Below are 27,913 nucleotides of genomic sequence, written 5' to 3' on the forward strand. Positions count from 1 at the left end.
AGAAATCTGGTAAATTACATAAAGCTGATCTAGAAGTATGACTGTATGGCAAATCAAATTCCTCGTATGTAAAACATACTTGGCTAAAAAAATATGATTATGATTATTATTATTTTATTAGAAATGTAAAGAAAATCTTAATTAAAATTAATATGGGTTCCTGATAGAATGACGTAGTGCAAGCTATATTAGGAAGTAAGGATCTGACAAATATTTTGTGCCCATCTTAACTGAAAATCTCCCAGAAAGAGTAGCCAACAATGGGTGTAAAATAAAGAGCTGAAAGAAAACATTAATAACAAATATACAATGCCCTCCATAATGTTTGGGACAAAGACCCATCATTTATTTATTTGCCTCTTTACAATTAGAGATTTGTCATATAAAAAAATCACATGTGGTTGAAGTGCACGTTGTTAGATTTTATTAAAGGCCATTTTGATACATTTTGGTTTCACCATGTAGAAATTACAGCTGTGTTTATACATAGTCCCCCCATTTCAGGGTACCATAATGTCTGGGACACATAGCTTCAAGGGTGCTCAGGTGTGTTTAATTGCCTCGTTAATGTAGGTATAAAAGAGCTCTCAGCACCTCGTCTTTCCTCCGGTCTTTCCATCACCTTTGGAAACGTTTATTGCTGTTTATCAACATGAAGACCAAACTTTTGCCAATGAAAGTCAAAGAAGCCATTGTGAGACTGAGAAACAAGAATAAAACTGCTGGAGACATCAGACACATCTCAGGCTTACCAAAATCGACTGTTTGGAACATCATTAAAAAGAAAGAGAGCACTGGTGAGCTTACTAATAGCAAAGAGACTGGCAGGTCAAGGAAGACCTCCACAGCTGATGACAGAAGAATGATCTCTATAATAAAGAAAAATCCCCAAACACCTGTCCGACAGATCAGAAACACTCTTCTGGAGTCAGGTGTGGATTTGTCAATGACCACTGTCCGCAAAAGACTTCATGAACAGAAATGCAGATGCTACACTGCACGATGCAAACTACTGGTTAGCTGCAAAAATAGGATGGCCAGGTTACAGTTTGCCAAGAAGTACTTAAAAGAGCAACCACAGTTCTGGAAAAAACCTCTTGTTGTCAGATGAGACAAAGATTAACATATCAGGGTGATGGCAAGAGCAAAGTATGGAGGAGAGAAGGAACTGCCCAAGATCCAAAGTTGGTTCCAGAGTTTTTTTGGATTATCCGTTTGGCCGGACAAACATGGGTCATGGCCTCCGAGAGGAGTCCCGACGGTACCGGTACAGTCCACCAAGGCCCCTCGGGGGCCGAGATACCGTCCCATAAAGTCGGCCTCTGAAGTCGGCTATGGGAATGGATCCGCCTGCTCTAGCCGGGCCTGCGTTCCAGTGCCTCGGTCGGAGGAGGCAAATTCAACTCGCCGATCGGCTGCGGAAATCAGCAATGGTAAAGGATCTGCCGGTTTTGGCCGAGCGGAGATTCAGAGCCCCAGCCATGGGGCAAATTAGACCCACCAATTTACTGGAGGGCAGCTATGAGAATGGATCTGCAGACTCCGGCTGGGCCGAGGTTCTAGGGCCTTTGCCACAGGGGACAGATTTGACCCGCTGATAGGTGTGGAAGTCCCAATGAGGTTGAGATTGTCCGTCTTACCCGGCCTAGGCACCACATTTTCGGGGGGAATTTCAAGTGTGCTCTTGTTATTTTGTCTGGATTAAAGGAGGTGCCAGACCATAAGTTGCCGGAAAATCGGTGGTGGACCTGTACATGCTGAGCGGGTGTTGGGATTCATGGTGGTCTACTGGATGTTGTGGCACCATTACTTTGAAGGCATAGTCTTTTGCACTAGCTCAGTAGGAGCATCAAGCTGAGCACAAGGTGACAACTAGTGCAATTCCTATCTAGCTGGGTACTCCATGACTAATTTATTCAAACCACTGCCCCTAAATTCTCCATTAATCAACGGTCCCAACTGACAGTCAAAAAAAAAAAATCAGGTGGCTGAAAATCTGAAATAGTAAATAAGTACTGGGAATATTCATTGGTTTAGGACTCTCCACTCTGTGGCGAGAGAAAGGGAGTTTATGCTTAAGGTCAATAAACCTTCGTCAAAATCCACATTTATTTTTACCTATTACATAATTTGTAAATATTACATAATTTGTTTATTTTAGTTCTGTATTAAGTATTCCAGAAGCAAATAGCTAGTGTGGCTGCTGATGTTCTGTGGAGGAGACTGCAGATGATCATGATGAATGCCCATGGAAGCTCTGTGCTCGATGGCCAAGCTTTGGGTTGCTTTGGCTTGATCTGATTAATGGTCCTCTGGACTGTCTGGATAAAATGCAATGGCCGAGAGATAGTTTGAGAAAATGCTGGAGCAGCATTGAAGGAAACCTAATCAATTGCTGTCAGTTAGGATGATTGCCGCGACACTCCAAGCCCGTTAGAACAGCAGACTCGTGATCAACGTAGTCTGAAGTTGTGCAGGTGCACTCTGGGCATAGACATTGCGCATGCCCAATAGAAACTTGACTTGTTCCTGTTGCACTCAGACATTTGATGACATTTCCATCTGCTGAAATGGGAGCTGAGATATCACCCCCAGCTACTATCTACTTGGGTAGCCTTATAATGTTGGCCAGTAATCTTAATTTGGAATGAATATGCTCAGTTTTAAAAGGCATTTTGAAGGTGTAAATGATTCCTTGATCCTGTATTTTGCAAGAGGATTTCCCTCCACAAATGCTGCCTGACCCACTGAGTTCCTCCAATTTTTTTTTTCTACTCGAGACAATCTGGCAAGCCTGCCAATGTGCCAAAAAGTCAAGAGTGTTTTATTGTCAAAAATGTCCCACAATGGAACAATGAAATTCAAACTCGCAGCCTTGTTTGGAAATTGTAGCATTCAGTAGTGTGATTGGTGTCCTGAACCTGGACGTTACAATTTTCAGGCTTCTCTACCTTCTTCCCAATGGCAGGAGTGAAATGCGTGTGGCCAAGGTGGTGTTGCATTAACAATCTATCATTGTTAATGCCAATAGCGAATAACCCTTTATTTAAACCATCTCTTATAGATAAGACATATAACCAATGGGAAAGTCTCGGAATTAGAAGGATCGGGGATATGTACGAAATGGGAAACCTACTATCATTCCAACAATTACAATTAAAATTTAAATTGAAAAACAACCAATATTTTAAATATCTTCAGATTTGCGATTTCATGAAAAAATATACACAAGGATATCAAAAAAATAACCTCTGAAGTATTGGAAGAAGCAATGAATATTGAAGCTGACTAACAAAAATTAATATCATATTTATATAATAGTATTCTAAATATAGACCCACCATCGACAGAGGTACTTAGAGAAGAGTGGGAACGGGAACTAATGATAAAAATCACGAAGGTTACATGGGAAAAATACTTGATATATATTCACAAATGTTCAATTAATGTAAGACATAATCTAATTAAATCTAATTTAAAATTGTACATAGATTATATTATTCAAAAACAAGATTGAACAAATGTTATCCAAATATATCCGCCACTTGTGATAAATGTCCAGCCCAAAATGCAACTATAACACACTCCTTAGTTTCCTGCATAAACTTTATAGATTTTGGAATGATATTTTTGAAATATTTACAAAATTATTCAAGACAAGAATGGAACCTAATACTGAAATGATTATATTTGGCGTAATGGAAGATGGGAATAAATTGAACACATCTCAAAATCTATTCTTTAACTATGGTTTAATAATAGCAAAGAAATTAATACTTAAATTTTGGAAGGGTACCTCAATACCAACGCTTAAAATGTGGATTGCAAGTATGTTGGACACCGCTCATCTTGAGGAAATGCGATTCCTCCTAATGGATAAATCAGACCAATTCATAACCAGTTGGTCTCCATTCGTCGTTTTTTTGGAATCATATGGTGCAACACAATTGTAAAAAATAACTGTTTCAGGACTGGACGAAGGTTGGTCAAGATTATAAATAATGATCTCCTTTTTTTTTTATTTTATTTTTTCTATTTTCTCTTTCTCAACTTTCTTCATTTGCTCGTTTTCTTTCTTCACACACTATATATTTCACATCTTTCTATCCTTTACTATCTAACTTATTTTTCTTATTCTAATCTTTTTTTCAATGTAACAAAAAAAAAGTTGTACATAAAATAACCATATAAATCATATAACAATTACAGCACGGAAACAGGCCATCTCGGCCCTACAAGTCCGTGCCGAACAAAATGTATTATGAAAATATATATTAGGCACTTTGGTGCCATATGATTGTACATACTTCTAATAAAATAAAACATTTTTTTTTTAAAAAGAAGAAAAAAAAAGGTGGTGTTGCTGGCTGATGATGCTGGCTGCCTTTTTGACACAGTGACTCCTATAGATCATGCGCCAAGTATTCATTGCATGTATAGATCTGCTTTCTATCATCTGCATCATCTTGGTCATATCGGTCACTGGAGCAGAACTCGTGAGCAACCTTATTCTCTGGGAAACAGACAGTAAGTAGTGCTGCTCCTGTCCTGGCTGCAACTTATTTGTGGCTCACCACTACAGATCTCACCGTTAAGTTGACCTTTAAATTACATATGTTACCTGTATCTGACCTGGTGGGGTGTTAAATTAAATGACTGACCGCGTTGCTTCATCATTACTTTTCTTGCTCTTCTGTTGTTTGACTGGGTTGGAGATCCTTGCTATCTAAAAGAGTAAACCACAAAAATGGTGTAAGAAGGAAGTGGTGGAGGGGGAATTAAGAGGGTATTAAGAGGTGTTTGCTTGCACCATCTGCATCTTGTAGGTTGGGAGTTTGCGGTTGAGGGGGAGGTGGGATGTGAGAAGAAGGATTAGGCATAAAGCTATTGTTTTGTCCCTGTTTTCTAGCCAATAGATCAGTGGTGGCTGCTCTATTACTGGGAGCAATATCTCCTCCATATAAACAAAATATGTAGCCATGTCTATCCCTCACTGATTCTACCTCTGATTATGTTCCACATCGACCTCTGAGAAAGAGGTGTGTGTCGGTGATATTGTGCAACCTGTGTGGGAGAATGTGTCTGCCCTGAGAGTTTGTGCAATGTGGGTGTGAGGCTTGCAAAACTGTTAAGTGTGGGTGCGGGCGAATCCAAAAGTGCTGGTTGATAAAGATTATTGGTAGGTGATTGATGGGAATGTGGTGAATTAATCAATTAGTGGGATATGGCATTTGAGGATGGATTCGCATATTTTTATAATGTGCTGAAGTCATTAAATTTCTTGTCGAACTGAAGCCAGATGCCAAGGATTAAAATCACAATTGTGTCTGTAACATAGCAAAGATGAGAGGGAAGCCAGAGGATTGTGTTGTGTTCTATAACACAGCAAAGATGAGCGGGAAGCCAGAGGATTGGGAAACCTTTAAAGAGCAACAAAGGCAATACGGGGAGAAAAGATGAGGTATGGAGGTAAGCTAGCCAAGAATATCAAGGAGGATAGTAAAATGTTGGTATGTGAAGAGGAAAAAATTAGTTAAGACAAATGTGGGTCCCTTGAAGACAAAAACAGGTGAATTTATTATGGGGAACAAGGAAATGGGGGACGAGTTGAACAGGAACTTTGGATCTGTCTTCACTAAGGAAGACACAAACAATCTCCCAGATATACTCGTGGCCAGAGGACCTAGGGTGACGGAGGAACCTAAGGAAATTCACGTTAGGCAGGAAATGGTATTGGGTAGACTGATGCGACTGAAGGCTGATAAATCTCCAGTGCCTGATGGCCTGCATCCCAGTGTACTTAAGGAAGTGGCTGTAGAAATCATGGACGCATTGCTGATCATTTTCCAATGTTCTATAGATTCAGGATCAGTTCCTGTGGATTGGGTAGCTAATGTTATCCCACTTTTTAAGAAAGGAGGGAGAGAGAAAACAGGGAATTATAGACCAGTTAGCCTGACATCTGTGGTTGGGAAGATGCTGGAGATAATTATAAAAGATGAAATAGCGGCACACTTGGATAGCAGTAACAGAATCTGTCTGAGTCAGCATTGATTTACGAAGGGAAAGTCATGCTTGACTAATGTGTGGTGTGGCGGCACCTATCGGCAGCAGCTCGACTACAGTCCGTCCGTCTTTTTAAAAAGTAGGAAAAGGGGGACGGTCTTGTGGCAGTTCGGCGGCGCTTGCGGTGCCAGGGATCCCGGTTTCATCCTGGCTGCGGATGAGTCGCGGGTCTGTGTGCATGCAGCTGCTGAGAATGTCTCTCCACCGATCCAGTCTACGTCTCCCATTCGCATCTTCCTCTTGGCTACCTGGCACCCCCATTCCTCAGATTAAATATATTTTTACACATATCGCTTTTTCTTTATAGCGAGTGACCTTTAACAAATCCTATGATTCCTTGCGTTTTTCGGAATACCAAACTCGCTTATTGGGGGTAGGGTACTGACATGGATAGAAAATTGGTTGGCAGACAGGAAACAGAGTTGGGATTAACGGGTTTCTTTCAGAAGGGCAGGCAGTGACTAGCGGGGTACCGCAAGGCTCGGTGCTTTTTACAATCTACAATCGCAGCTATTTACAATCTACATTAATGATTTAGATGATGGGATTAAAAGTAACATTAGCAAATTTGCAGATGACACAAAGCTGGGTGGCAGTGTGAACTGTGAGGAGGATGCTATGAGGATGCAGGATAACTTCGACAGGTTGGGTGAGTGGGCAGGTGCAATTTAATGTTGATAAATGTGAGGTTATCCACTTTGGTGGCAAGAACAGGAAGGCAGATTATTATCTGAATGGTGTCAAGTTAGGAAGAGGGGAAGTACAACGAGATCTGGGTGTCCTTGTTCATCAGTCACTGAAAGTAAGCATACAGGTACAGCAGGCAGTGAAGAAAGTGAATGGCATGTTGGCCTTCATAACAAGAGGAGTTGAGTAAAGGAGCAAAGAGTTCTGTAGTTGTAAATAGCCCTAGTGAGACCACACCTGGAGTATTTTGTGCAGTTTTGGTTTCCAAATTTGAGGAAGGACATTCTTGCTATTGAGGGAGTGAAGCGTCAGTTCACGAGGTTAATTCCCGGGATGGTGGGACTGTCATATGTTGAAAGAATGGAGCGACTGGGCTTGTATACATTGGAATTTAGAAGGATGAGAGGGTATCTTATTGAAACATATAAGTTTATTAAGGGATTGGACACGTTAGAGGCAGGAAACATGTTCCTGATGTTGGAGTCCAAAACCAGCGGCCACAGTTTAAGAATAATGGGCCTGTCCCACATATGCAACTTTTCTGGCGACTGCCGGCACCCGTCATAGGTCGTGGAAAGTCGGCGAAAAATTTCAACACGTTGAAAATTCAGCGGTGACCAGAAAGACACTACGACACTTTGGGCGACTGAGGAGACTACTCACGACCATACAGGCAACACCCTGGCATCATGTCGCAGGGTGAAGCCTGTATGATCATGAGTAGTCGCCCAAAGAGTCGTACCTTGTTCTGCTCGCCGGTGGATTTTCAACATGTTGAAATTTTTCGGCGACCTGCAACAGCCTATAACGGGTGCCGGAAAGTCGCATGTGGGGTTGGCCATTTAGAATGGAGATGAGAAACTTTTTCACCCAGAGAGTTGTGAATCTGTGGAATTCTCTGCCACAGAAGGCAGTGGAGGCCAATTCTCTGGATGCTTTCAAGAGGGAGTTAGATAGAACTCTTGAAGATATAGGGAGAAGGCGGGAACGGGGTACTGATTGTGGATGATCAGCCATGATAGTGAATGGCGGTGCTGGCTCGAAGGGCTGAATGGTCTACTCCTGCACCTATTGTCTATTGTTTTGCTGTTTTTGCAGATTTCATCCAGAGATGTTCTTAGGTCCGTATAGGTAGACCACATCTCTGGTCCTCTCCACCTCTTATGCCATAGTTTTCAATGCATTATTGCACAACATTGGCGACTGTTTGCTTCCATGTTGTACTACCTCAGAAGTAATCAGTTTAGTTTACTTTTTGATTAAATTCTCATCACATTTTCTTTTAGCAACAATGCACTCCCCTTTGAAGCTTAGGGTGACAAAATAGTCCAGGCAAGATTTTCTGGTTCTAGTTACTCATTGCATTGACTCTCTGAAGAGCACATTGCCAATTAATACTTCTCTATATTGGGACAAATTGCAGCAATTTTGCAAACCAGCATAAGTTTTGCATTGTGCTTCCATCAAAAGCAATGAGCACGGGTTAATGGTGTATCTAGCTTATTGATTGAGTACAGGCACTGTAACAATTATTTATAATGATTATTGGCAATTTGAAAGAAGAAAGATCAAAAAGTTAAAATGCAGACATGGGCTGTTAAGTAGAAGTGTCACCCATGACATGAATGTACCAGGTGATGACCATCTGCAACATGAGGGAATTTAACTATCTACCCTTAACATTTGAGGTTCTCTTGACCATCCATATTCTGGCCAGAAACTCAATTGGACCAATCACATGAATAGCATTACTACAACAGTATGTCAGAAATTGGGTAGAGTCAAAGAGTGAAACAGTGTGGAAACAGGTCCTTCGTCCCAACTTCCCAACCAGCCAACCATGTCCCAGCTACACTAGTCCCACCTGCCTGCGCTTGGTCCATATCCCTCCAAACCTGCTCTATCCATGTACCTGTCTAACTGTTTCTTAAACATTGGGATATTTCCAGCATCAACTACCTCTTCTGGCAGCTTGTTCCATACACCCACCACCCTTTATGTGGACAAAGTTACATAGAAAATAGGTGCAGGAGTAGGCCAATCGGCCCTTCGAGCCTGCACCGCCATTCAATATGATCATGGCTGATCATCCAACTCGGTATCCTGTACCCGCCTTCTCTCCATACCCCCTGATCCCTTTAGCCACAAGGGCCACATCTAACTCCCTCTTAAATATAGCCAATGAACTGGCCTCAACTACCTTCTGTGGGAGAGAATTCCAGAGATTCACCACTCTCTGTGTGAAAAAGTTTTCCTCAACTCGGTCCTAAAAGATTTCCCCTTTATCCTTAAACTGTGACCCCTTGTTCTGGACTTCCCCAACATCGGGAACAATCTTCCTGCATCCAGCCTGTCCAACCCCTTAAGAATTTTGTAAGTTTCTATAAGATCCCCCCTCAATCTTCTAAATTCCAGCGAGTACAAACCGAGTCTATCCAGTCTTTCTTCATATGAAAGTCCTGACATCCCAGGAATCAGTCTGGTGAACCTTCTCTGTACTCCCTCTATGGCAAGAATGTATTTCCTCAGATTAAGAGACCAAAACTGTACGCAATACTCCAGGTGTGGTTTCACCAAGACCCTGTACATCTGCAGTAGAACCTCCCTGCTCCTATACTCAAATTATTTTGCGATGAATGCTAACATACCATTCGCCTTCTTCACTGCCTGCTGCACCTGCATGCCTACTTTTAATGACTGGTGTACAATGACATCCAGGTCTCGTTGCATCTCCCCCTTTCCTAATCGGCCACCATTCAGATAATAATCTACTTTAGATACCCCTTAGATTCCTATTAAATTCTCCAACTCCAAATTATCTGTGGCGAGAGGCTCATCTCGCGGTATTCTATAGCCTTTCCACACTATCAAAGGCACAAGTCAAGAACTCTCCACGTGCCTAGATGAATGCAGATCCAATCTGTAGCTTGAAATCATCTGAGACTAAATGTCCTACTTGATTGTTATTTCATCAACCAATTTAACTATTCATTCCCACCACAACCTGCACACAGTGGCTGCATGGTGTACCATCTACAAAATGTGTTGTAGTTACTTTCCCGTTTACTCCAGAAGCACTTCACACATGCTTGATGTCTACCACTAGGTAGGATAAGGGCAGCAGGTGAAGAGGAACACTCTACGATCTGTAAGTTTCACGTCCTCTTGACTTGGAAATACCTTGCTGGTCTTTTATTGTTACTGAGTGCAAATTCTGAAATCGCCCCCCCCCCCCCCCCCAACAATACTGGATGTACCTTCACCAGATTAACGCAATAGTTCAAGAACCTTGCTTCAGACCACCTTCCCAAGGAGGATTGGATGGTTGGTAAGTCCTTGTCAGGCACACACATCTTGAAAACAAAATGGAATTAATCATTGCTTTTACATTTTGAAGATGCACTTCTTACATTCTGGAAAGTCTTATCATTAATACTCTGTCAGTGACGTTCAGACCTCATTTTTATATATGTACTAGACCAAGTGGGATCCGTTGGGTCCCTGTCTGATGGGAGGCCTGGTCCCCCAATGCAACCCGTTCCCCTATGTAATATTCCCCACTCGCCCATAGCCCCCCATGAGAGGCCTGGTCCCCCAATGCAACCTGTTCCCCAACATAAGATTCCACCACTCCCCTGCCTCCCCCAGCACTGGACTTTAAAAAAAAAAAAATTACAATTGCACTTCCCCTGCCTCCCCCAGCTCTTCCAATGTTACAAATACCTATGAGAGAGAGAACAAGTGTTACCAAACTTCTGAATTCACTGGGGTGGAACCCTCTCCAAGACAGACGTAAAGCTCACCATTTGACCTGTCTTTACAAAATGTTAAATGGTCAGCTCGACATAGATTACCAAACCTACACCAAACCCAAACCTTTTAGGAGCAGGAGGCATTTGATCCAATTTGAGATACCAGCTACCAAGATAGATGTGTACAGCAATTAATTCTTTCCCCGCACAATTAAAGCATGGAATAGTCTTCACCCTACCATAGTTATCCAACCAGACGTAACTAAATTTAAGGTAGCTCTTTTTCTCTAAGAACCATTTTTTGCTTGAGTTCTCCCTCCGCCATCTCCAGTTTAAATTCCATTTGGAATATTTTGGAGGACCAAGAACCAAGAAGAATTCCAATTCCACTTCCCCTGGCCCCTCTCCTCCTGTGTTGCCAGGAACACAAATAAGTGTTCTATGATGGCAACATTGTTGCAAATGTTGGGTGGAGGACTGTGAGATTCCATTCAGGTGAAAACTTGGTGGAAGCTCAGAGTGTTCCTGGATTGCAACTTCCAAGTTTGTTGGAAGCTGGGGCAGCAAGGATTTAACAGTGAAAATCTTTTTAAAGTTGGCTTTTTTAAACCTTAAATATCAATAACGTGAAATACAACATAAAATCTGAAGGAAACTTGACAAGGGCGACGAGGGAAAAAGCTAAGTAACGTTGTGCAAACATTTTAGCGCTACCGTGTACCGTTTTGGCGTAGATACGATCTCACACACGCGCACACACAAACAAGACTTTTAATAGTATACTAGACCAACTGGAGCCCTGTCACACAGGAGGCCTGGTACCCCAACGCAATATTCCACCACTAACCCGTAGCCCGCATGGGAGGCATGGTCCCCCAACTCGACCCATTCCCAATGTAAGATTCCACCACTCCGCTGCCTCGCCCAGCACTGGACTTTCAAAGAAATTTCAATTGCACTTTCCCTGCCTGCTGCAGCACTTCCAATTGCAACACCAATTGACCCTCCCCCTAGATAGATGTAGATACATTTAATATTATTAAATATGGTAGCTGTGTAATGTTTACATTATTGGTCTGGTATCTCTGAAATCCGAGTTCAAGTCCTGATTTCAAGTTGACATCATTGGAATTGAATTGCACTCAATAACCTATAATTTTTTTTGAATAAGCAAATCTTTGTAAAACAATAACTTGGTCATTAATATCCAAGTTTCAAAAAATAGGATGGATTTCTGATTGGATTCTGGTAAACTTATTTGCAGCAATAATTGTTGATTAATAACATTAACTGTCAAATAAAAATTGACTGCCAATTCTGAATTTGTGTGAAAAAAACATCATTAGTGATATATGCTCCCTCTTCTGAAGAGGACTTTAAAATGAAACCCTTGTGCGCTCTCATTCGGCTGTGAAAGATCCCATTGCACTATTTTGATGGAGCTGGGCAATTAATGGTGATGTTTTATTGAATGCCATTTAATATTAAAACAGATTACCCATTCATTATCATATTGCTATTCTTAGGAATGAGCAGCGTTCAAATTGGATGCTATATATTTTTTACAGTAATGAATATACTTCTGAAGTATTCTATTTTCTATTTTGTTTTGCACTGTGGGATTTTTGAAATGCAATTAGGTGAATTAACTTTTTTTTAATCATAGGTAATTATAGGTGTTACCTCTAGAAGGAGCTCAAACATTGAAAATATCTAATTTTATTACTTTTCCATTTAGTGTAATATTATTTGTAAAGATTTAAAGAGTAAAGATAGATCAAATTGTGTCAGCATATTGCATTCAGTACACCTTTGGTAAAGCTATTTGCCTCTTGCAGCTTTTTAGACTTTTATAGAGCAGTGTCTAATATTTGCAGTGCGGATATCTCCTTTCAATCAAACAAATTTACTTCAACTTCTAGCTGTGCCGTTTGAATTCCAAGAGTTAAATGTTTGATAATTTTGAGTTCATCAGCCTTGTTTTATTTTTTAGCAGCATTGCTCAGCGTATGTAAACAATAGAATTTGCATCATCAGCATTGTCTTGTATCCTACATTGTCATTAAAAACGTTTGCATGCTTCTCTTCAGTTACTGTTTCTACCATTATATTTCTCATTTAAATATCTTGGAGAAGTTGAAACATTTTAATTGACCCTCATTTTAGATTTGTAATTTCTCTTCCATTGATATTTTTTTAGTTTAAAAAATGTAATAATATGTCCATTTCATCAAATTATTTCCTATTTTTATAAATATTTAACTATAATCCTTTAACTGGGTTATGAATAGAATTGTACTTGTAATCCCAAGTCTGCATGTTGCTGAACTGAGCTGTGGTCGACTGGAGGCATGCATGCAAAGGTTTTGTGTCGCAGTTGAAAATTGGAAAACTACAGCATTAGCAGTGCAATTCGCAATTCGCCAAATGGCTTCTGTGCTATAATTTCCATGATATTTGTATATCACATTGATTAACAGAGGCTGGAAATACTCTGCTATGTTCTTTAATTGATGATAGTTTTGAATAAGTTACAAAAAGGAAAGTGTTTTCAGCTTTGACCTTCCAACTATGATCACAATTAATATATCACGTTAAGAAGATGCATTTTTGCTGTCACATGATTGAAAGTGTGTGTGTGTGTACACGTCACTATGATCTGTAGACTATAGGCAGGAATGTTCTTCCAATTACTCTGCGGAATAGTGGTGGTACCAGACCAATTAGCCTACAAACCTGTACGTCTGGAGTAGTAGGAGGAAACCCACGATTCTGGAGAAACCCCGTGCAGGTCACAGGGAGAATGTACAAACTCCGTCCAGACAAGCACCCGTAATCGGGATTGAACCCGCGTCTCTGGTGCTGTAAGGCAGCAACTCTACCCCTCTCCCACCATGCCACCATGCTATTGTTTTTTGAAAATTTCCAGACCCTCCTACATGACTTGCTGTCAAAGGGAAGATCTAAGAATTAGTTTGGAGTTTCTTGCACTCTTAACAATTCTAAAGGTTAGAACAGTGCAGAACAGTGCATCTTGCATAATGCACCCACTGTACTACCGCTTTGGCAGCTTTGAAATAACCTTGGTAAACCGTATCAGCAGTAAGAGGCAGTCAATTTTCTGACTTTTAATGTTATCTCATTTGTGAAAACCTTATTTGTAAACCTGGCAAAAGGAAAACTGCTCTTAAAACAAGACACAAAAAGTCAGCCACTTGCCATTTATTTACCTATACACACTTTGTGGAAGTGGGAACACAGCAATCCAGGCACCAACTGTGGAAAAAGAAATAGAGTTGACATTTCAGATTTTTTTTTGCCTGATTATTGAGGAGTTCACAAAATAATTTGGATCGGATCACAACTCTGGTTTGTTTCCAAGAGTATGACAGAGGCTTTTGGACAAACTCTTTAACTTTATTTACCGTTCCATGGATGAAGCCTGCTTCACTCAGAATTGCGAGCATTTTCAATTTTTATTTCCGATTTCTGGATCTTTTTAAAATAATATTTACTATAGTTTCTGTAGTTGCAGTAGTGAATCTTGAATCGCCTGTTAGTTTCTTGCTGGTTCTACTGAGGCATGGAATAATGGAGTGGTTTACAACATTATGGCACATTAGAGAAAAAATTGTGATTTAAGGAGCTAATTTGTCTTGAGTGCCATGATCAATTCATGCAACAGGCTATCCCCATCTTACGAAACGGTTCCGTTGCAGGGAACTATTCGTAACCTTTTTTTTCATAAATTGGAAATTAATTAAAAGAAACTATGGGAGAGGATCACAACAAATAGCTGTGACCGTGAGTGAACCAGTGCAGGAAGCAAGTCTGGTCGGCTTGACCTAGCCCCCAGATGCTATGGATGTCCATAGATTGGACTTTCCTAATCCAGGGAGGATCTAGATTTAAGGTATTGGAAAAATGCAAAAGGACCCCCAATGTAATTTAGGAATTTTTTGAGTCTGCATAGTTATATGATGATAAACAATGAGAGGTTAGTGACTATTGGTCATATTATATCTTTCTAATATGTTTTAGTTGTGAGAAAGGGAGGAAGCAAATTCAATATGCTTGCAGGTAGAAAATAGCTTTGGTTCTTTGATAGTGAACTAAAAATGGATTTTCTAAATATGGATGGAACTTTGTTGATGTAGCAATGCTAGTTTGTAGAACTTGATCACCTCTTTCCAGTAAACTGGGTGCAGACTGAAGAAGAAACTGAAATGCAATGTTTAGATTTGTTCTTAAATTTGTAGACAGATTTTAGTTGGCTGAGTGATTTTTATTATGTAATTAGCATTTCTGTTGTGGTTCTTGTGATTCTGGTCTTTTACTCCCTAAGGATCTACAGTTTCTATTCTTCAATTTCTATTTACTTTCCCTTCAAAGTATATGAGTATGTGCTGAGACCAGCGACTCGTTCTCTGTAGTAAATGTGTAATGTAGGAATTAAACTTGTAAAACAGGCACAATATAAATGTAGAATTATCCACAACATTAAAAACTGGGTTCCAAACTAATCTCAATATTGTATCTAATTACTGCTATGATTTGATTCAGTAACTGACTACATTTAATTTTCTATCTGTACTTTACATATTTATTCATGTTTAAAATTGATTCCAAGGTAACAGAAAATGAATGGTCACTGCAAATCATTGCTAAATATTGTGTTTTCTTGCCTTGGGCAAAGAAAACTAGTTGCAGAAATTAAATATGTATCCACTGTTTCTCTATTGTTGAGTGTATTATGATGTAAACATTTGAGCCGTGAAGAGCATATCTGAAAATTATTTTATTTTATAAGAATAAAAAAATAGACTATACTTTTGACAACCAATAATCTCCTCAAAAATTATTCTAGTTCGGGTATTTCTCAAAAAAATCATGAAGTACTGTTCCTGAGACTTTTTTCCAAATGTTTATCATGACAACAATTTCATTTTATAGCTATGATGTATTGTTTTGTAGTTTAGTTTTAACAATATTTTTTTTTTTTTACATTTTAGAGAAGTTGGTCTGCAAAAGCCATACCAGGATCTGAAGAGAGAAATGTCTAATTTACATTTGGTGACAAAAACGCAAACTGAGCTTCTGCAAAAACTGTTAGCCACACACAGCTCAACAAAGAATGGTAAGTAGTGTGTGTGGAGGGGAAATGGTCTACCTTTAACCACTGACTTCATCCATGCCAATAAAAGAGCTGCTATCAAATACTACCACATCAACATCTCATAAGCTGTTAAGTCTGAATATATAAATTACTGTCTGTCCTTCATATAGATTAGGTCTGGCTTTCTTTTGCTGATAAGCTTCACACATAAAGGTGTTGCTCATGCACAACAAAATGTTTTCTACTTTGTTTTGTTCCCCTTTTGCCTTATTCTCCAAAGCTACAAACTACTCGTGTCAAACAAAGCTGATGTGCAACCTAAACCATTTTGTAGCATCTTTGATGTTCAATCTTTCAATTTACAGGAAAATAAAATATACCCACAAATTGAAAGTCGTTGCAAAACTAATTGCTTTTATGTTTAAAAATTATCCTAAAGAAAGCCCGAAATTGCTCTACATTGGAGCTAAATCATAATTTTAATTTTATTCCAGCAATTTTACTAACATAGGTTTCTTGCCACAGCAGAATTGGTCATATGAGCATTAATGCATTTTATCTATAGTCATGAAATAGGTGAGAACCATTGTGCTTTTATTTAAATTAGTTAATTTTTTAGAAAATACATTTTCCTGGATTAATTTGTCAATTTTTTACAATTTACTTCAAAATTATATTGTCTTCACAAAGGAACAATTCATTTAATTAAAATGTTTATTGTTATACTTTTTCTTGCATGAGAGAAATAATTAAAAATGTAAAATATTTGAACAATATTACTTAAGATATCAAGATAGATTCAATATTTATGATGTATTTGTTCAAGGCTCTGCTTTTTAGTTTTGTGTTATCTTGGAACAAATGTATGGAAATTCAGTCTTGCAAGATTTCTTTATTCTATTAGGTTATGGCTGTTAATATCTCATTCCAGCTTGCTTGCATGTGCTTCATATTCCTAGATGCTCTTGACAAGCGAGGAACTTGATTTCAAAATGTTTAATTTGCTGAACATCCATAGCCTTGTACAAAAGAGAATTCCAGATTTCCTCTGCAGTTTTTGTGCAAAATGTGCTGCTTTCATTCCAAAATGAACAGGTTCTAATTTTAAGGAAATATTGCCTTGTTTTTAGTTTAATTTATTTTTGTTTAGAGACACAGTGTGGAAACTGGCTTAATAGCCCACCGAGTGTGCCAAACCTGCAGTCACCCACACACTAGTTCTATCCTACACAATAGGAACAATTTACAGAAGCCTATGAACCTGCACTTCTTTGGAATGTGGGATCAACCAGAAAATCCAGAGAAACCACACATGGTCACAGGGAGAACGTACAAATCCGGAACACGCACAGTTAGGGTTGAGCCCAGGTCTCTGGTGCTGTAAGGCAGCAACTCTACTACTGTGCCACCCACTAGAGAAACCAATTTCTCTGTATTATATTCAATTGAATCCTGAAATCATTTAAAGATCGCTTCTCCAGTTCCTGCTGCACTCTAATCCTTAATAGAGATTGGGCTATCTCTTCAGCACCTCCCAAGCAAGACAGCTACATGTAGAAAAGCAGCAAATAAATGTTTGCAATTAAGTTATCCGTATTGTTCTCTGTATATAAATATATTACTATTCCTACACATTGATTGGTCAGAATAATGGAAGTCCCTTTTGCATCATGTAAACTGTAGTGGTTTACCATCATCTTTATAGACAATAGGTGCAGGAGTAGGCCATTCGGCCCTTCGTCCAGCACCGCCATTCGTGATCATGGCTGATCATCCTTAATCAGTACCCCGTTCCTGCCTTCTCCCCATATCCCCTGACTCTGCTATTTTTAAGAGCCCTATCTAGCTCTCTCTTGAAAACATCCAGAGAACCTGCCTCCACTGCCCTATGAGGCAGAGAATTCCACACTCACCACTCTCTGTGAGAAAAAGTGTTTCCTCGTCTCCCTTCTAAATGGCTTACTCTTTATTCTTAAACTGTGGCCCCTGGTTCTGGACTCCCCCAACATCGGGAACACGTTTCCTGCCTCTAGCGTGTCCAAACCCTTAACAATCTTATATGTTTCAATGAGATTCCCTCTCATCCTTCTAAACTCCAGAGTGCACAAGCCCAGCTGCTCCATTCTCTCTTACATTAGAGATGGTCAATAAATGCTGTCCTTGGAATCGCGACCTACAACTGAAAGGAAAACAAGCCATGCTTATATATTTACTACCAGTTTATTAACCTTATAAACTTTAATCTAATTCTGATGAATCTGTGTAGAATGATCATTCTTGATCAAATGCAAAATGTTCTAGTGGAAAACAACAAATCGCACTGCTTACAACGGACATGTTGCTCTATTGCGATTTGCTCATTATGAGAAGGTGAAACTACTACTTATTTTAACATCATCATTCTTGTATGTGGAGGAGGCAGAGGCCCTAAATGCAGTGTGAATGTTTTGGAAATGGGAAGGATGCAAACAACAAGGTTAAATAGGTTAAATAGCATCTCCTCTTGATTGGCCAGTGCATTGATGCCAATACAGAGGTCTACATTCACAGCCTATCCTTAATAGTGCTTCTCATAAAGTTACTCCCACTATAATGTTGGGAAAGAAGTTCAAGTATATACAAATATTAGAGGTCAGGATGGTGTATGATTTTTGAGGTGGACCTACAGCTCTCGTCCTTTGTAAAAGTGAGGTCAGGATTAGAAGATGCTGTCAATGTAGCCATTGATTAACAGGAGGCTTTGAGAGGCTAGTTATGCAACTCATTAAGTCCATTCTACCAAACAATTTAACCGCTGCAGTTCACCTTGCGCCACAACAGTTCTATGGGTGATGCCTAGCTCTACACTCTCCCCTTGGATAGCTGGATAAGAAAGACACCTACGTCAGACTCCTATTCATAGACTACAGCTCTGCCTTTAACACCATTATCCCATCCAAGCTCATTAATATATTCGCGGGACTGGGAGTCCGTGCTCTTCTCTCCAACTGGATTCTCGACTTCCTGAACAACAGATCTGAATTAGTGAGGATAGCGGGCAAATCGAGACCCTCATGACCTGGTGTCAAGACAGCATCCTTTCTCTCAATGTCAGCAAGACAAAGAGCTGGTGATCAACTTCAGAAAGCGAATCGGTGCACATTTACCCCGGTTTGCATTGACTGTGCTGAAATAGAGATCGGAGCACTTTTTCCCGGTAAGTTTTCGCAGGCAGCTCCGAGATTAGCTGTGAAAGACTTATTACTCTACTACAGGCTGGAATTAGTGACAATGTTTAATTGACAGTGTTATAGTTTAGGCCCTCAATTTCATGAATGAATGAATGAATGGATGAGTAAGTGAGTGAGTGAGTGAATGAATGAATGAAATGATTTAATGATTGATTGAATGAATGAATGGATGAATGATTGAAGGAATGAATGGATGAATGATTGAATGAATTAATGGATGAATGATTGAATGAATTAATTAATTAAATTATTTATTTATTTATTCACATTATAAAATGGTGCAATTAAATTAATTAAAGTCCATACAGATAGATTTTCATCAATTCAGACTTTAGTCTTACCTTTTAGTTAGAGTTGATTCATGGGGGCCTTCTTTGTGTTCCAGCACATCAGCAGGGACTTTGAAGGCTTTCTTGCACTTTAATCCACCGCAGCACTTTCTTCAGCCTTTTTAATGCTTTTCCCACTAAATACAATTAACCTGCTGCAAATTTCCACGACATTTATTCCACAGAACAACACATTGGAATCTCCAGTAAAACAGGCATCTGTGAAGCCCCCTCAGCCATTTTGTGTGCTAGCCTGAAACAAAGCGCGTGATTGGCCAACTGGCAGACAACTCAATGTTAAACATGCTTTGATTGGACTAAAAAATTCCCGACATTTTTCCGTTTTTTCTCTAATTTAATACAAAAATGTGCAAGTCTTCTTCATATCGAGTTTCAGGGGTGATTTATATTAAAAAAATTACACAATATGTGAAAATTTCATGTAGTTTGGTGACTTGGGTCACAAAACTGCAGAATAAAGCTCCTCGGCCCACAGCCTAATTGTTAAGCTGGAAAGGATGCAGAGAAGATTTACAAGGATGTTACCAGGACTCCAGGCCTGAGCTACAGTGAGAGGTTGAGCAGGCTAGGACTTTATTTCTTGGAGCGCATGAGGATGAGGGGTGATTTTAAAGAAGTGTACAAGGTCAAAAGTGGAATAGTTAAGGTAAACGCATACTTACCCAGAGTACGGGGATCAAGAACCAGAGGACACAGGTTTAAGGTCAGGACGGTAAGATTTAATATGAGCCCGAGGGATAACTTTTTTAACACAAAGGGTGGTAGGTATATGGAATGAGTTACTGGAGGAGGTAGTTGAGGCAGGTACTATCACAACAGGTACATGGATAGGATAGGTTTAGAGGATATGCTATCGAATTCGACAGGGATGCTATCGAGTTCGGCAGTGAAACCACACCAACACGTGCAGTGGGGTGAACACACGTGATAAGTTTTATTTACAGTGACAAAGTTCAGGACTGCAGGAGAGTGCTATCCCCCATCATCATGGCACATGATCTCACTGCAAATTTTATTTGCATTTCATTGATTCAGTTTCAGCTTTGCTGCTTTTTGAAAGTGAGAGGAGATGGACTTAAAATTCCAGTCCCTCAAGGCACCCTGCTCTTTTGGATCATCTTCTTCACTGCACAACACGAGTCCCTTTTGACCTGGACTGGTGGTAAAGATGTAAAGATCCTCTTGGCACCTTGTGGCTCCATGATAAAGGATGCAAAATCCTAGGCGAAGATGTGATCCAGAGCTGCTTTGTACAACTTACGATGAATAAGTGCCATGAATTTTAAAGTGCTTGTTAGAGCAGTGTGCTGTTTGTCTTTCACATACTGCTTCATTCAATGGAAGGTTTTATCCTGTTTTTACAGTCCCCTATCCTAGGATTGTGAAACCCCATTATTTCAGTTAGAATTAAACCATTAAAAAGGGAACACTAAATATTCATCAGGTCAGGGAGGGTCTATGGACAGAGAAGCAGATTTAATATTTTGGCTGGATAACCTTTCAGCAAAACCCATCAAACCTTTCATCAGGCACCTTGTCTATTGCTACTGCATATACGACTCATTCTGAGCAATATAACCATTACCTTTATTCTGTTAATCCTGACTTCCATCTATAGGCCTGGTTAACAAAAATAAATCTTCTTGCTTGGTAGTTTGGACATCTGTACTTTTCATTTTGTTTTGGTAAAATATCATTATTGCCTATCCATTGCACCATCTGCTTCCACCTCTATAATAAGACCCCTGCCTCCGTGTAAGGCTTTGTACTTAAGCTTTTAACATTCTAAAAATTCTACTGGTCAGTTCTCCAGCTTCTATCCAACATAAGTTTCGGTTTATCTAAAAATCTACGATCCTTTCCCAAATAACTTTCTTTTTGCCCTCTAGCACCTCTCAATGTCACTGTTTTTTAAATCCTATAACCCTCTGAGAACCTTGCTTTCATAGTCACACAGCACGGAAACTGGCTTTTTAGCCCAACTCATCTATGCTGATGAAGATGAGCACAGCAAGGGTCAGCAAGGGCCCTTTTTTGATTTAGGTTTTTTCACCATCAAACTCTCAAAAAAAGTCTTGCCAATATTTAACTTGTTTTAATATTTTTGTCAGTTATGTATGGAATTTGATTTAAAGGGACCTTACTCTATCCCATTAAACAAAGTTTATTTCAATTATACATTGTATATGTCTGATATGTATATGTCTGATATTTAAAAATGTTTTCTTTCATACAGCTGCAAGCAGAACATTTGCTTATCTCTTCTGTCAAATTGAAAATTTCTAAAGGCTTGTGGGTGGGAATGAAATCAAAATTGACTGATTAAAATTGCTTTGTAATTCATGTTTTTCTGTTTTCTACCTACTCAGTTCAAAACCTAGATGACCTGTCACTTGACTGTGGAAAACTGGAGCTGAATTCTTCGGGGGCAATGTATCAGGCACGGCATCCGTCATCAAAGGAGGCCGATGAGAAAAATTCAAAATTTGCCACAACTCACAATTTTCATCAGGATACAGCACCTTTTTGTGACCAAGAAGAGTTCCATGTACCATGGGCAAACTCAAGGCCCACTCCCGTTGGCAGTGCTGCATTGGAAGAAAAGGTTTCTTGTAGAAAGGGCTCAATTGATGATAACTCGTGGGTTTTTCCTAACCCACCATTGGGCAATCCTAGTAATGCAGCATTCTGGAAAACTGGAAATACACCTGGCTCTTCTGCTATGAAAATACCTGTTGTGAATATTCGTGATCCATTTTTGTTCCGAAGCTGAGCTATATAATTTGTGAATAATAGGAAATTCTATTTGTAAAGTATTTTTAAAATGCTGATTTAAAATAAGTGGATTAGTTGGTGATAGCATTTGCTGATGCTTTTTAAATTTTATTTCTGAATTCAGAAAGTAAACAATTTGACAGTAGCTGATAATCTTATAGAATGCACCAAGCTTCAGAAATACTATAGTGAATTTTCTTTCTTCAACTAATAATCCATCTGTATATCGAACAAAAATGGTATGGAAATAAGTGTTTATATTCTGAACCTTAGTTAAGGCACATCTGTGAGTATGGGAAATGCTGCTGAAATTCTCCAACGGCTTTAATAAAGTTCAAAGGAAAATGTATATTATGTGATAAATTCAAATCTGCAGATCTTATTTGCTAAATGTTTGATAGTATGTAAATGAAACATGCATACTCTTTAGAAGTAGACTTTATTCCATGAAGAAATGCATTTTACTTGACATTTTTGCACTAATTTCACTACTGGTTATTTTTGAATTCTTCTTAAAGTGCCTCCATATTTTTTGTAAATACTATTTTTAGAATAAGAAGCTCCTAACCTCTGTGCCAATCTCACCAAAAACATTACAAATAGTTGCTTTGGAAATAAAATTAAACATTTAGTTTTTTGTGGAGGTTGTATATTAGTCTATTTTTGTTTTGTGCATAACCATTTAAAAACTGTTGTGTAATCTGTTAGCTTGGCCAGAACAATTCCTTCTCTCTGAATGAGATCCCTTGAGAAGATAATGATATATTCCCATGGCATTTCTTTGGATTCTGAGACACTGAAGAGTCCCAATGTTGGAGTGGAAGTGCGTGGGTGGGGGGGTAATAATGTATAGGTGGGTGGATTGGGAGATGGTACATTTCTTCCATGATCTACGCCTGGCTTCTTTGTGCTATTAATACATCAATGTAGTGTAACAGTACCTCCAAGTTTTCTTCTCCATCTAAATGTTCATGGATTCTCAAGACTCACTTGGAATTTTGCAATTTTTCTCAATACATTTCGAGAATATCCTTGAATCTTTTCATCTGTCACCTTGTAATTTCCTCCTGTAGTTTTATGTTGTTTGATCTGCAGAGCCTGATGAAAGGCATAAATTGAATTGCTTCACAACCATCTTAAAACTGCAATTTGTCTTTGTTTCCTGCTGATTTTCTTTGTGTACAAGAAAGCCCCAAAATAAGTTGATTGATGGGTTTTTTTGTTTCGTTTTACCTGTTAGTTCTTTGTTTAGTGGAGTGGGAATGAAAGAGCATTGTAGTATTAGTTGATTATGATACCTCAAACTTTCTCTGAATTAACTAGCCTGTCTAAGCTACCAGACAAATCAAAGTGAGGATAAATACCCATTTGGAAAAGGGATAATTAGCCATGAATTTGTCTGCAGTTGCATGTAGTATCTCATCGAAGAGAAAACATTGCAGATGCCAACCTGAATCTAATTGAATTCCATGGAAGGTTAACAAGGTAGACCAATTGAAATACAATTAACTAAAATTAAAGCATATATAGATCGTTCTGTTTCTGTAGTTGTGAAAATCCCTATTTAAGGAAACAGAGCAATGGACTTGCAATCAAATTGTAGACATCTCTGACCAGGCTGAATTTCCACATACCAATAATTAAAGTATGATTGTAAACTATCAATGAAAAGTGTTCTAAGTTTAATATTAAAATGCTCTTTGTTGAGAATTTGTACGGTAACTTGGCATATTTTGCTGAAACTATTTTTCCTTATTTAAGTTGTTGTATTGCTATAATTTGCAGTGCAAAGCATCAACTTGCTATTATTAAATAATAATTATTTCCATTTTCAATCATCAGTAGAATATAAAATGAAACTGAAATAAAATTAAATTTCAATTATGATCCAAATTATTTATTTACCTGTCCGATGCAATGATCCCCTTCAGATCACTTGTAGAACATAACCTGGCACTTGTGTTTCATTATGAGACACAGTTGTATATGTATTGTTATATATTGGTTAAATAAATGACTAAATATTTTTAAAGCCATGATGTTATTTACTGGGGAGGGATTACTATTATTTTGCTTCCTTATATATCTTGTGTAGGTGACATTGGTGTTACCTGTAAATATAGTTATCTGTTTAAATCTTTCCTTGTTGAGCCATTATTTTATTTTTAAATGAATTTGACAATGTAGAAAAGAGGAATTGGCTGTATTTACTAGTACCAGCAAAGTTTCAATGTTTGTTCTTTTGGTTTCTTGCCGTTTATTTATGCTTCTTAAAACTGTTGATAATAAAACACCCCAGATTCCCCAGCCAGTTGTGAGATCATTATTCATGCATTCCACCTTTCATTTTTTTCCATATAATTACAATCATATATGTTTTTGGAGAGAGAAAAAGAAATCCAAGTGTACACCATTCATAATAGTTTTTATTTTGGTTCAAGTCAATTTTGTATGGGAGTTGCATTGAATTGGATCGTAAACCATGCAATGTAGATGTTCAGCTGCTATTTCAGGCATGATGACTGGAGCCTTTTGCAAATTAGAAACAAAAACCATATATTTCATTATGAATGAATACGTTTATTGGCCAAGTAGAAACATAGACATAGAAAGTAGGTGCGAGAGCAGACCACCAGGTCCATCGAGCCCGCACCGCCATTCGCTCATGGCTGAACACTAAACAGACACACTTACCCACAAACAGTAGACACAAGACACAGAACACAAGACACTACCCTCCCCTTTATACCGCTATCACCCCTCTCCACCCCAAGAACCTCGTGATCTCCTGGGGGAGGCAAAAAACCGGATAAAAACCCAGGTCCAATTCGGGAAAAAAATCCGGGAAATTCCTCTCCGACCCCAATCTAGGCGATCGACACTTGTCCAGGAGATCACTCAGGTCTTACTATACTAACCATACCTAGGTCCATATCCCTGCCCTCTCCCGTAGCCCCTTATCCCCTTGGCAGCTAAAAAACCATCTATTTTAGTCTTAAATATATTTAAAGTTTCTGCTTCCACTGCTCCCTGGGGCAGTGAATTCCATAAATTAACCACCCTCTGGGTGAAGAAGTTCTTCCTCATCTCAGTTTTAAAAGAGCCCCCCCCTTATTCTGCAACTATGTCCCCTAGTTCTTGTTTCCCCGATCATTGGGAACATCCTCGGGGCATCCACCCGATCAAGGCCCCTCACGATCTTATACGTTTCAATGAGATCGCCTCTCATTCTTCTAAACTCCAAAGAGTAGAGTTCCAGCCTACTTAACCTTTCCTCATATGTCAATCCCCTCATTGCAGGAATTAATCTTGTAAACCTTCGCTGCACTGCCTCCAGGGCTAGTACATCCTTTCTTAAGTATGGACCTCAGAACTGTACACAGTATTCCAAATGTGGTCTCACTAATACTGTGTACAGCTGCAGCAAGACCTCCGTGTTTTTATACTCAATCCCCCTAGCAATAAAGGCCAAAACTCCATTGGCCTTCCTGATTGCTTGCTGCACCTGCATACTAACTTTCAGTGATTCATGTACTCACATACAAGGAATTTGCCTTGATGCTCTGCCTGCAAGTGCCAACATGACATACAGTGACAGTTAGGAACATCATGTGAATTATTGATAAAACATGTGAATTAAATAAAATACCAGAGCAAAAGGAGGCTGCACATTTTTTGTTATTGAGTAGAGCTACTACTCGTGGGGAAAAAAACGTTTTATGTCGGTGTGGCAGCTTTGGCAGTCTGGAGTAACCTTCCAGAGGGAAGTGATTCAAAGAGTTTGTGGCCAGGGTGAGAGGGGTCAGAGATATAGACTAGATTGGTTTATGCATGTGAACCAATCATAATAGAATAGCATCACTAACCCCACCTTACTGTATGATTCATACTAACGCCCACTTCCTACACTAGTCAGTCTTGGAAGTGGTCATGAACTAACAGCTAACGACCTGCTGTACCGTTATAATATGGGTACTGATTGAAGATGATCTTGAACTTCAGATTGTGGAAATTACTTATTTACATGGTGTCAGAAGTGGGATGCGAACCCACGCCTCCAGTTGGAGACTTTGTTCCCACAAAACAATTGCGCCGTCTAGCCGAACACGCAGCCGCTGACGCCACCCTCCAGCTCCTCTCATCCATAATCAAGAGAGGCTGGCCAGACAAACAAACCAGCACACACCGGAGGTGCAGCCGTTTTTCTTAGTCCGTGATGAACTGGTAAAACAGGACGGTGTCATAGTTAAGGGCCACAAAGTCGTGAGCCCTTCATCATTACGTGACGAACACTATAAAGAGGCACACAGCAGGCACCGATGCCAAGCTGGCCCACGCACAAAATATGTTTTATTGGCCCGGCATAACCAAGTACATACGGGACAAGACGGCCTCTTGCCCCATCTGCAACAGCCTGGCGCCGCACCAACAGAGACAGCCCCTGCTGCAACAACCTCCACCAGCACTGCCCTGGACGTCGCTGGCGGCAGACATTTTCGAGTGGCACGGTAAACATTATCTAGTCCTAGTTGACTCCTATTCTAACTGGTTCGAGCTTGACTTTACTGCCTTCTATCACATCAGAGATGGTCATTCAAAAGCTACAGAAACACTTCTCCACATTCGGCTCCCCTATCTGCTTGCAGACCGACAACGGAAGACAATTTACCAGTCACGCCTTCAAACACTTTGCCAACCGATGGAATTTCCACCACGTCACGAGCAGCCCCGAATACCCACAAAGTAACGGGCTCGCTGAACGAGCCGTCAGAAGCGCTAAACAGTTAAAGGAACACGCCCACCTAGCCAAGTCAGATGTGTGCCTCGACCTCTTAAACCTCAGGAACATTGCTAGAGACGGGATCCTGGGCTCGCCAGCCCAGTGACTGAAGTCCAGGATGACAAGACCTCCGATAACGATCGCCCAGCAGAAGCTGGTGCCACAGATGCTGAAGCCAGCTACGACCCAGAAGCGCATTCAGGAGAAACACGGCATACAGAAACAATCTCATGACAAGTCCAGCAGATCACTTACGCCACTACTTCCGGGCCAATTCGTTTGTTTGCAAAGTACTGTGGGACATTCCCGTCTAGGTTGCGTTGTCGGCCCATCTGAAGAACCCCGATCCTACCTTGTTGACATCGATGGCGCCTTGTACCGGTGGAGCTGCCAACACTTGCTGGCTGTGAAGGAGCCACGTCCACCACCAGCTGATCCTTTTGCTCCACCTCTACTGTTCCAGCCGTCTGCTGCCGTGGCCACCACCAGTTCCAGCATGTCCCTTACCCCACCACCACCGGCAGCTATGACTAACAACAAAACTATCTCTCCCGCATGCTCCCCCTGTCGGTCACCACGGGTGTCCCCTGCTGCTTTCTCACTTCCGGGTTCTCCGCCTCCTAATTGTTCTGGCAAAGGGGGAGAGGGCTTGTTCCGTACGCGTTCGGGCCGTGTTAGTAGACCGCCTGACAGATATGGCGAGTATGCTTGAATTCTTGCGGCATGTGTGATTCTATATTCATTCTTTAGGGGAAAGGATGTAGATTGGTTTATGCAAGTGAACCAATCATAGTAGTATAGCATCACTAATACCACCTTACTGTATGATTCAGTACACTAGTCAGTCTTGGAAGTGGTCATGATGAACTAACAACTAACGACCTGCTGTACCGTTATAATATGGGTACTGATTAAAGATGATCTTGAACTTCAGATTGTGAAAATTACTTATTTACATAGACAATAGGTGCAGGAGTAGGCCATTCGGCCTTTCAAGCCAGCACCGCCATTCAATGTGATCATGTCTGATCATTCCCAATCAGTACCCCGTTCCTGCCTTTTTCCCCATATCCCCTGACTCCGCTCTCTTTAAGAGCCCTATCCAGCTCTCTCTTGAAAGCATTCAGAGAACCTGCCTCCACCGTCCTCTGAGGCAG

General features: G+C 39.9%; 1 protein-coding gene across 1 annotated transcript in view; it reads left to right on the forward strand.

Moving 5' to 3' along the window:
* Nucleotides 1-24,283, forward strand: part of azi2 (5-azacytidine induced 2) — a 59,288-nt gene extending 35,005 nt beyond the window's left edge. Inside the window, exons 7-8 of the mRNA XM_055660373.1 lie at nucleotides 15,518-15,642; nucleotides 21,571-24,283. Of these exons, the coding sequence (XP_055516348.1) occupies nucleotides 15,518-15,642; nucleotides 21,571-21,974 (529 nt within the window). The 3' untranslated portion in view covers nucleotides 21,975-24,283. The remainder of the gene's footprint in view (nucleotides 1-15,517; nucleotides 15,643-21,570) is intronic.
* Nucleotides 24,284-27,913: the final 3,630 nt, after the last annotated feature.

This window comes from Leucoraja erinacea, chromosome 2 (genome assembly GCF_028641065.1).
Source record: "Leucoraja erinacea ecotype New England chromosome 2, Leri_hhj_1, whole genome shotgun sequence".
Classification (NCBI taxonomy): domain Eukaryota; kingdom Metazoa; phylum Chordata; class Chondrichthyes; order Rajiformes; family Rajidae; genus Leucoraja; species Leucoraja erinaceus.